Genomic DNA, 11059 nt, shown 5'->3' on the forward strand with positions numbered 1-11059 from the left:
TTATTGTAAGCTAAGTGCCTATGTTTAAGTGTAGGGATGCGTTTAAGTGCTGTGAAATAAGTCAAATATATCTGTTCTGTCGTATTATCTTGTTTCATTTACTTTTCTAGAACGTTGTAGGCGAAAATAACATTATCGGCTTTCGATCACGTAGGTGGCGCGTGGGCACGTACATGCTTTCATAATTATGTCTGGATTCCCCAGCGATAGCAAAACGACAACCGATAGCCGCCAATAAACAAGGTATTGAGATTTCAACGTCTTATCAAAACCCAATTTAAGAAGACGTTTTTAAACATGTCGATAAGAAAATGAATTGCTAATTAACGAAGAATTATTTTTACGATAGAATTAAATTGACTTCAAGAAATTTCTAGCGAATAGCCAGATTATTAAACATTAGCTAATAAACTAGAGAACTTTCGTGTAGGTATTCGTATTGCATTCTTTCCGTGAGTTATTAACAAATTATAAAGTAATTAGACCTTGTTTAGTGTAGTAATTTATAAAATGAAACTATCAGGTAAAAAAACATTAAATATATTTTGTTAAAATATTACAGATTCAATAAAATCGTTCCTTACTCTACGTTTTACATCCATTACGTCTACCTAAGTTACGCGGCCCGTCCACCGCAAGCGAAGCGATTAACATAACATAGGGCCCGCCCAGCTGTTACAACAATACGTATTTACATCATTACAGCAATGACCTTGCTACTACATATTTGTTTTTTCTGGTAATTAACATTGAAAGTTAGTGATGTCTGATGGCATTGGCTTTTAGTTACAAATATGATAAGTAGTATTATATCATTAGGCACATGATTTTTAATACTGATAAGAGTGTATAGGGATCGCTAGCAAAAACAAAAGGAATTATCTTATTTCCTAATCTTTTTAATCAGTTAAATTAACAAAAAATAGTCCAATCCAATTTCAACCTTAAACTGAACTAATATGAACGTTAACAATTCAACGAAGTGCCTTACAACAGGCGTTTACGTTCTACCAACTATGTTAAAGTGAAAACTTTTTAAACGCGTTGGCGTAAGGCACAGTTTTCGTTGAGCTGTTAACTCAGCTAGGCGGGCGGCGCAACAACTGCCGGCGTTTGGCACTTGCTCACTACTCCTAGATAACTGACAAAACAAACTGGCGATGGAAGTAACACTACGGTAAAAACAAGGTATTTCGTTACTTTACATGAAGTTGTGTAAAGTTAGGTCTGATAAGATTTGTACTGTGTAGTTTACTTTAAGTTTGTACCTTCATGGTATAAAATGGATTGTTTCATCCACAAAAAAGTATTAGGCCAAAATTATCACAGTACTGTACTACCCCCTGCCCTGTTTCCCACTAGTTACCTATATTTGACAAAATATAATTTGAATGGCGTATGGCGCCATACAAGTGTTAAACCGGCGTAACGAATACACGAATGTGAAATTTAGAAAAAAACGAATGTTACTCCCATACACCAATATTGTTAATTATTCCTGCGATAACGCACAGCAATAAAAATATATGAACATAACAAAAGCGATAACTGTACAGCGTTTAACACTAATGGAAGAATTAGAACTTAACAACGCGTTATCGATTAACAAAGCGTAACATAAAATACGACGCGCCGTTTAAAATACACCTTGACACGGTGAAAATAAGTGTCATATTGCATTATTGAAAGGTTGTACCAAGGTTGGTAGGAATCGATATTTTACACTTTTCGAACAATGCTTCTAGAAAATATATCGGCTTATAGCTCGTAGGCACGTGTCACATCAACAATACAAATTATGTAATAAGTTTTAGGCAAAAAATTCATTTTTGATACAAGCTTTTATCGCTGACTGTACTTTTCTTACGACAACTAATACTCATCGAGACAATTCTAAAAACCCCTAACACAATTAGGTTGCGTTGTTTCATCACAGAGTTCCTATACCTCCTGTCTCCATCATCAGATCAGCTCGATGGTACCATAATATTGCATTGTCATCCGATTTATACATGCATGCAAAATTTCAGCTCAATCAGAAACCGGGAAGTGGATCAAATTTCACTTGCAAGATTTGATTACAGACAACGGGACAGGTGAAACTTAATAAAAGCTTGTAAAAAAGTAAAACAGGTAACTACTTTCGTACTAAGTAGTTACCTACGTTTCGTATATCATACCACATAAAGAATAAGATCAGTCGTGTCAATAGCAACCATGGGACAATGCAGCCACTATTTCTATATTTAGGTAATACATTAACATATCAAGTATTAAATATGGGGAAATTCCTCCTACTGGGGCAATGTGCCACTTGAATTACCAGTATTTGTATTTGCCCAATGGTTAAGGTTGTCCCGATATATATTAATGACATAGGGCCCAATTTAAGTTAGTCACCCAATTACCTGAATTTGTTCCGCAATTATTCATTAAAATTGGAACAAATCGTTTAGCTACGTTGACTTGTTACACGTGCGATAAAATTCCTTACGATACAGGTAAACAACTTGAAACTTGCCAAGACTTATTACAATAGAACTGTTGAAATGGTATGCTCAGGTGCTCAAGGTATACTGTACCTACCACTGGTTAAGTTAACATGCGTACTTAAAATAATTTGTTATATACCTAATTGCACTTTCGCGTACGAAATGCAAGGCTGTCAGTGAAGCAATTAAGCCAAACTAAAAGCCGACATAATTTCAGAAGATTTCATCAGTAGCATCCTTACACAATAAATTCCTTTTTAACAACAGATAGTTCTACATACCACGCGTGGAAACCTAGTTCATAACAAGAGACAGTGATGAGTCATATGTTTTTTAACCAAATGACTTGGAGTCACATTTAGTAAGGGAACTTTCTACATGTATCATAGTAGGCAAGTATGACTCATGTTTCAATATTTTAATTGGCCATTTGTAGTGGGTCGTAAGTAAACATCTCATCGATCGCAATCAGAAGGCCTACCGCGATCCACGTTCGACGTGTTGCCTCCCTGTCACATTTACGTACGAATCTACAAGTGCGACAGAGAGGCAACACGTCGAACTTGTTTCGCGGTAGACCCTCAGGGGGCCGAAAGGCCAATCGAAACTTGTAATGTATGGGCAAATGATCACGGAACTTTTCGTTCGCGTCTGTCATCCCGTTACAGTTTTACTCTTCGATTGGAGTTTGTCAATAAAAGATCGTCATCTCGACTGGTGGTATACAAATGGTCAGTATGTAATATGTATACACACTATACACAGTAAGTTTTTTTCAATGAATGTAATAATTCTGCGTCAAAATAAAATAAAGGTTGTACTGGCCGCTACATTGCTTACTTAATATTTTTGGACAGGTACCTTAACCCGGTTTAAAACATCTAATTCGTCGATCATTTAGTACTTAGTTTTATCACACTACACTAGTTAGGTGTTATTTAGTCAGGAGTTTACTAACACAGAGTTGGCAGTAAATTAAGTTTCGGTTGTCATTTTTGTATTGAGTGTTAGACCAAACATTTCTTAGTAGGCCGTCTACAGGGCATTATAATACATATATAGGTATGTATGCGTTTTAGAACTATGGCATTTTATTTCTATTAGCAAACACATTTATTTAATAAAATTAAATGTAATTATGTATTTACCTAAGTTGTTTGACACTTTGGGGTTCTTATAGTTGATGTTATACAGTTATAAAGACAAAGTTCTACAACACAAACATACATATTCTTACGTAAATCAGTTGTATTTTATTTATCACTCACACAAATGAGTTTATAATAATTAATAAAGTAAATAAACAACAGCGTGCCTGCATTTATGTAAGTGACAAACGAATTACAATTACATTGTTATTCCTTATTTAATTAATGGTATTGTAACATTTATCATTAATTAATGAAATATTGACATTAATGACATCGTAAATTTATAGCATTTTCGGTGCAGCGGAGCGGTGTTAACGGAATTGGTATAAACAATTTCAACTCTAATGATTAATTAGCGTTAATATTAACCTTAATTTACCATTTCGGTTGGAATTATCTATACCAATTCCGTTAACACCACTCCGCTGCACCAAAAGTGCTATAAAATTTACGATGTCTGTTAATTGTATTTATTTTGATGCACCATAACTACTCGATTTCTACTTTTTGAACATTTTCATCATCTACTCTTATGATAAAAAATTTACACAATCACAAATTTCAATAAGAGATTTTGAACGTCTACTTTTCGGCATTATACCGATACTAACTTTTTGTACTTATCGTAATACCCCCCTAAGGCCCAGCCATACAAATGAAAAATCCATAATTTGTCACTGAAATTTGAACCTATAGTGCAGGGAAAAGAGTTGATTTTAGTTTAGTTTGAAAAATGAACGAAACAAAACAAATGCGACTCTATTCCAATTGAATATGATTTAAATTTCATCGAACTGAATAAGTACTATAGGTAGGACATTGGGCCTTAGGAGGATACGGTCACTACGGTCACAACGAACATCTTTAGGCATAACGTAAGTAGTATATGTAATCAGTGTGATGTCCTCTAAAGTTACATTATAATCGATTCCTGTTATCATTCGATATTAAATCCGTCAAAATTACTTCCTGATTTCAATGGGTAACGCATTTCGTATAATAATGAACTTTGTACTTAATTATTTTAAATGGCAATTCGTAAAATAGTCAAAGATACATATGTATTCTTCTCATTATTTGTTGATATATCGGTCGAATTTATCTTATCTATCGCAGTCGTGTCGCCTTACGGCAAATGTTTAAATATTGTGTAGATCTGGTAACAAGTACCAAATTGTACTGTACTTGCGTGAAATATGCAATTTAACAAAGCGATAATTGCATCACATCACAAGTAGTTTATTGTGATTTTAGTTGTAATTGTGACGTCCAGATGTTTTCTTAAAATCAGCATTTATTTCTGTACTTTATCGAAAGCGCGTTTAAACTTGGCCAACAGCGCCATCTGTATAACCGAAGAGTTTTCAAAGCAAGTTGACAGTATGGATTATCGTTCTGCTCCTTATAATTGCGATATTATGAATTATCAATTCAAAAAGAAAGCATTAGCAGCGACGTCGTACCGCATTATGACAGTTTATTGTATTTACCGAAAGCTCTTAACTCATATTTGACCAGCGCCATCTCTCGTCTACCCAAACAGCTTTTCAAAGCACGTATGACAGTACGGCTTATCATTCTGTTCTTTAAAGGTCCCCTTATTAAGTTGCCTCAGACAGAAGGCGCAGACGAAGTGTTCAGGGTGGAACTTGCGGAACATGGCGGTGATGCAGCGGCCGGCGATGGGCTTGTGGCAGCCGGCGCAGAGGGAGCCGCGCTTGCCGTGGTAGTGCGTCTCGCAGTAGGGCTGGCCTTCGTGCTCGAAGAACGAGCCGCCGTGGAAGGGCTCGCGGCATTCCTGGAATGGCATAGGGCATTTTTAACACTTATAACTTCACTTATAAATTAGTAACTATAGTCGGTATCTTTAGGTATTTAAAAAAGAGTAAACAAAATCTACCCTCAAATGGCTTCTTAAGCCAGCCATGAAAACATTACATGATCAAATAATTTCGGTTAAAGTCAGGTCGTTCAGTGACAGATCCAGGTGGTTTTGTATTTGGTTGGTTAATCAATAAATGTTAAAACTACCCGAAGATGTACAAATTATTTGTTTACTTTTATTTAAGTACCGAAAGATACAGAGTATAACAATGTAATCAAATCTTGCAAGTCGACTTTAATATAGGTACTTCTACACATCTCTAGGTTTATACAATACCTACATTTGATAATAAAATCATTTGGTACTGTCGAGCTGATTTGATGAAGAAAGCCAAAAGATGGACACCTAATGGAACTCTTCGGTGACTACTAGTAGACGCTTCGAGAATAGGCTCGAAAACGCATACCTATGTCATACTCGTATCATATGCGTTTTGAGGAGTACAAATCTTTGGGGGCGATTAGTAAATGTGTTATTAAAATTATTATTTTTGGCAGAATAATTTTATTTTTTTAGTTGATGCTTTTGAAAGCGTAGTCACACTGAAGCGACATGTTTTATTTGCTGCACTTGAGATAAAAAAAGGAAAGATTGCCATTCTTTTGTATTTTCAGTTGCAAGATGGCAAGTGGACTTAATATCTCACCTCTGTGATCTATAACTATGAAGATCAAAAAGGGTCCTTTCAATAATTCCTGACTTTCGAGGTCGTCTGTAGGTTACTACTTCCATGGCCTACTATTTTTAGTTTAAAAATTCATTGTGTAAAGGTAGTTGGAATTATAAATCAATAAAACTCATTTGTTACAAGTGAAGTCAATCGCGAGGTTGAGACGGCATGTTTAGACTATTTCGTATAGGTATAACGTAAAGCCCTGTAGCGTTTTTAAAAAGTCATTGTTTGGGAGGTTAGCGATTCAGGAGGTCTCAGGAGCAGCAGGCGGGTCTCTTCAATGACATCTTATTTAGATTTTACAAAATTGATTTTATTTTTAAATTATTAAATGAAATTTGGAAAGCATGGCGACTTTATATAAAATTGGAAAAAAATCGCGAGAGCGGCTTGTGTGCCTTGCCGTGTATGATGGTAAAGGTGTTAGAGGCTGTCGCCGCGCCCCCGCTCGGCTGTGCTTGGAAACTCCGCTTTTTTGGGATGAACCTCTTCTTGGGATGCCCGCTAGATGGCGTTAGGCTCGCGAATACTCATAAAAATAATCTACGTCATTAAAGTAATAACGAATTTGATGACCGTTTAAAACGATAGGTACTCTTACAGTGTTCGATTTTAGTAAAACCTCTGTTTTTACGCTGAAACAGCTCCGTTTTGATTTCGCGAAATATTTATTGGTGTGCAAAAATATCTGCCACAGTCTTATTTGTAGAGCGAATATATAATTGAAGCTTCAACGTGATTTTATTTAATAGCAGGTGTTGACTTCGCCAAAATTAAACAATCAAATATTACTACATGTTGTATATTATCATTGCGGATTACAGATGACGCGATATGGCAGCAAACAAGAGCCATAATAATGAGTTTTCGCTACAAAGCAGGAAATGCTACGTGTTACGGCGGCGTAGCACTCACAACTTGCAAAATGACGATTTGTTTACGTTTAGAAGGATCTTAAATAACCAACGTCTACCGTTCGATAAAGCAGTATACGTAGGTTTACCAGTTATTTGCCAAAGGAAGGCTAAAAATTGAGTCTACAGACATAAAAAAGAAGCATCTCTGATGGTGATGGCATATATCGCTCTTGATTTCGGTTTGTGCGACATACCTATCTGCGGTCGAATATAAAAGATATTTTATATTCTATCGCTAAAGATTTATGATGTAATCTATCCACTATTTTATCAACGAAATACATAGAAATAGAAAATATTTATTTGGCATAAAAACATACATTAGGTACAGCAAATTAAATACATCGCGCTCATGATCTTAATAAAAACCGCGCATAATCGTAAAGCGCGCTGCACGCACATTTTGCACTCAATCCGTGTTTATTTACCGCTCGGCGACAGCAGAAATAGCGCGCGCCGAAATACTCTAGTCTCTAATCCATTGGCCCATAAACAAAGCTGATCTACAACAGCCGCGGCGCAGACGCTGCTGTGACGTCACCACTATTAATACCCTTACAGGAAACCCTATACGTGCAACACTTGACCCCATTCACGATTTTCGAATGCGACAATGCATTGATAAGGGGTCACGGTCGCGGCCTTGACTGACGAGACGTCAGTCGCGCACGACCGCCGCCCATTGTTTTGTTTTGTTTTTATTTTTGTTTTTTGTTGTTGTTTTTTTTTATTTTTTTTTATTCTTGTTCTCTTTATTGTATAAATCTTATAATTACAATAATATTACAAAAATATATTACATAAATTAATCCCTATTAAGTACTTATATGGTTTTTGACTGTTAGAGTAACATCTGTGTAGTGTTTGTTTAATAATCATTCCTTTTTCATTTGGAGCATAGCTGTGGAAGAAAAGGGGGGAGGGCATTCATTGGGGGGTTGGTGACGTCATTCTTTACTCGTCCTCATCGACACCGGCGCATTTGGGGCAGACGGGCTTGCCTTCCATCGCATAGAAAGACTTGCCTTTCACTGCAACTTGGCATTCCTGTGTATGAAACATCCAGTTAAAATGTGTACCTCATACTTGACCTGGCATATATGCTTGTTACCTGTTACTAAATTTGTATTTTTCATATTTTCCAAGGAGACCTGTATATTTTTTTATACTGACCTTGCAGACGAAGCAATCAGGATGCCACTGGGTGTTAAGTGCGGAAATGTAGTTTTCCATGATAGGCTTGCTGCAGCCGCCGCACTTGGGCGCGAACATATCGAAGTAATCGGCACGGCAGTACGGTTTGCCGTCCCGTTCATGGAAACCGTCTTCTCCGAACTGCTGCCCGCACTGAGCACAGAAGAAGTGCTCCGTGTGCCAGGTCTTCTCCAGCGCGGTCACGCATTTCTGCAAAGGAAAATAAACTATAACATCAGACGCGTAAATCCGAATTTGCTAAAGTGTTTGTCGAGAACACTAACGTCGAGGATCGGGCCGTTGCAGTAGGCGCATCTGGGCGAGAAGAGGTTGTGGTAGTCGGGTTCGCAGTACGGCCGGCCGTCGCGCTCGAAGAAGTTTCTAGTCCCCAGCTCCTGGTTGCAGTGGGCGCACGTGAAGTGCTCGGGATGCCACGTGCGGCCCAGCGCCGTGATCACCTGCACCGAACAATCCGACACTTGAAAATTGCACTTTAAATCACTGTTATATCACTTGAGGGAAAGCTATCCACCTGTCCGACGATGGGTTTCTCGCACGCGTTGCAGCATCCCTTTTGGGGGGTCTGGACTCCTTGGCGGCTCATGTCTGCCCGGAGGGATCCGAGCATATGCTCAAGGGAGGCGGATTCGGGTTGCCGCGGGGTGCTGCGGTAGTGCTCCTGCCAGGCGCGCTTCTCCCTGTACACGTGTGTTCCACCTTCGCCTCCTGAGCCGCTCACCTAAAACAGAAAAGTGGTTACTCCCTATCGCTCGATACCAAGTATTTTTTTGTTTTGGTGGTATCGCGAAGTCTCCGAGAGCGTACGTACAGAAGTAACCGGCCGGTCTCGGTGGCCTGGAGCGAATGCGGTCCGAAGATGTTTGCCTATGTGCTTCTAATATCTATAACGCGCGGCCCCACCACGCCTGTGATGTAACGCTGCGAACTATCTTTAGATACGAGCTTTCTAACGGGTGCGAGAGGGACAGGCGCGCTGGAGCGGTGCCTGTTTACGCGGCTGGAAATAGCCGTGGACCAAGAAAGGAGAGTTGTAAATATTATAATAAACGGAAAAGCGTGGTTTACTGTAGTGCAGTGTGCCGAGGTGGCCTAAGGGCGGGTGAATCACCCGCCGCTCGTAAAATCACTTGAGTCGATACAGTGGGAATTATAAACACGTTAATCAGGTAACTCATGAATGAACCTGTTGCAAATGGGTCAGAACGGTGGACAAGTAGCCAATTATGCCAGGGCAGGGCTTTTGGCTTTGTTTTAGACCTTGGATCTCGTTTTCTGTTTCGGCGTGTAACCTTGATGTCGTTTACCATTTATTTTACAAAGTAAAATGCTTTTGGCTCAAGAGTTAATTGCGCGTGTGCAATTAAATAATATTTGGACGGCGTTACGAGTAAGATGTCCTTTTCCATTAGTTGGTTTCTGCGTCTTGCCTTTAATATGTTGTAAACAAATAAAAGTGAGTATGTAGCATTAAGAATTGATGATGTTGTTACATCTGCAACATACGTTAGCACAAAGTACCACCACTAATTACCTTCCACCAGGAGATAACAAATATCATTTTGCTGGAGTGCCTCAGGCACCTATATTGTGTAATAAATGTGCTGACAGCTGTCTTGCCAGACCAAGTCCTCGAGTTTCTGGATAATATTGGCTGGTATTTGGCTTTATTTGTTTTTAACTAACCGGGTTAGGACTTGACGGTCACCACTGGAAAACTGAAACACCGATCAGCCTTAGATCTGTTTTTACGTTATCAATAGATATCGTCTAACACTCTCATGGTATTGGAGGTGTCGTGCCTTACGACATGAGAGGTCTCATGAACTTGAACTGACGGTGACATGTTCGGTGCAAGGACAACTAACCTTGAAGTCAGACAAGGACGCCATGAGATCGTCGAGCTCCCTCGTGGCGCTGGAGGCGTGGTGCCGTGTAACCGTGGTGCTGTGTGTCGGCGCAGGCACCGCGGGCGCCGCGGACTCCACAACCGTCTCTTGAACGGTGACGGTGACATGTTTGGTGCCTGGGCGGGGCAGGGAACCTGCTGGTGGTACCGGCGATGTCGATGATCGTCTGAGGACAAACAGTGAGATAAGTATACTAAGTACTTCTAGCCTCTCTTCTTCATTAATTTATCCTAAGGTACTGGTTCAAAATGAATTCCGTATCGGCTGTAATGGTATTTCTCTGCCATGTAAAACCGATGTCATTATAAATATGGGTCTTTTTGGAAACCGATGATCTCTAAAATATGGGTCTCCTTGTTTCCCAAAAACTTTTAAATCATAATGTATTGTTTGCCCGCATTTTCGTTAGTCATAATGTATTTGGTTCAGAAACGCGTCACTTTTCAGGATTGCCATAAAACAAACCTAACCTAACCTATCTATACCTTACGAAAATCATGAAAAGTTAACGGTTTCAGTTTTAGGACTAATGATTATATGATGACTTAAAACTTTACGGGAAACAAAGGGACCCCCTAAAATATCTTATGCATGACTGTGCTTTGAATTGACCGAACCCTATGTCCCTTTTTTTGTAGGTAGGTACCTGAACGGTTATGTTCTCGTTTAAGAACAAAGAAGTCAGCTGATTTGTCACGGCTTTTCCCAACCAAGGGCAGTCACTCAACGGTTAGATGTTTGTTTTCTATTTATATCTATGAACTCGTTCACATGTGACATTTCCCGCTACGCATGTTAACTCGTAGAATACATACCTTG

The 11059-nt window shown here is 38.9% G+C and overlaps 2 protein-coding genes across 3 annotated transcripts; both read right to left on the minus strand.

The window, feature by feature from the left end:
• Positions 1 to 524: 524 nt before the first annotated feature.
• Positions 525 to 5453, minus strand: LOC134792725 (paxillin-like). The gene has a single exon (XM_063764025.1). The coding sequence runs from the start codon at positions 5451 to 5453 to the stop codon at positions 5175 to 5177; it is 279 nt and encodes a 92-aa protein (XP_063620095.1). The 3' UTR covers positions 525 to 5174.
• A 2474-nt stretch (positions 5454 to 7927) lies between these two features.
• On the minus strand, positions 7928 to 10337 carry LOC134792715 (paxillin). Of its 2 annotated transcripts, none has more exons than XM_063764013.1 (5): positions 10199 to 10337; positions 8845 to 9051; positions 8597 to 8770; positions 8292 to 8522; positions 7928 to 8165 (listed from the first exon to the last, which is right to left on the minus strand). In XM_063764013.1, exons 1-5 carry the CDS (start codon positions 10220 to 10222, stop codon positions 8073 to 8075), a joined length of 729 nt encoding a protein of 242 aa, XP_063620083.1. In that variant the 5' UTR covers positions 10223 to 10337; the 3' UTR covers positions 7928 to 8072. The 2 variants fall into 2 exon arrangements, with proteins under 2 accessions (XP_063620083.1, XP_063620084.1); XM_063764014.1 differs by lacking the exon at positions 10199 to 10337 and adding an exon at positions 9142 to 9268.
• Positions 10338 to 11059: the final 722 nt, after the last annotated feature.

The sequence above is a fragment of the Cydia splendana genome, chromosome 8 (assembly GCF_910591565.1).
Source record: "Cydia splendana chromosome 8, ilCydSple1.2, whole genome shotgun sequence".
Lineage (NCBI taxonomy): Eukaryota > Metazoa > Arthropoda > Insecta > Lepidoptera > Tortricidae > Cydia > Cydia splendana.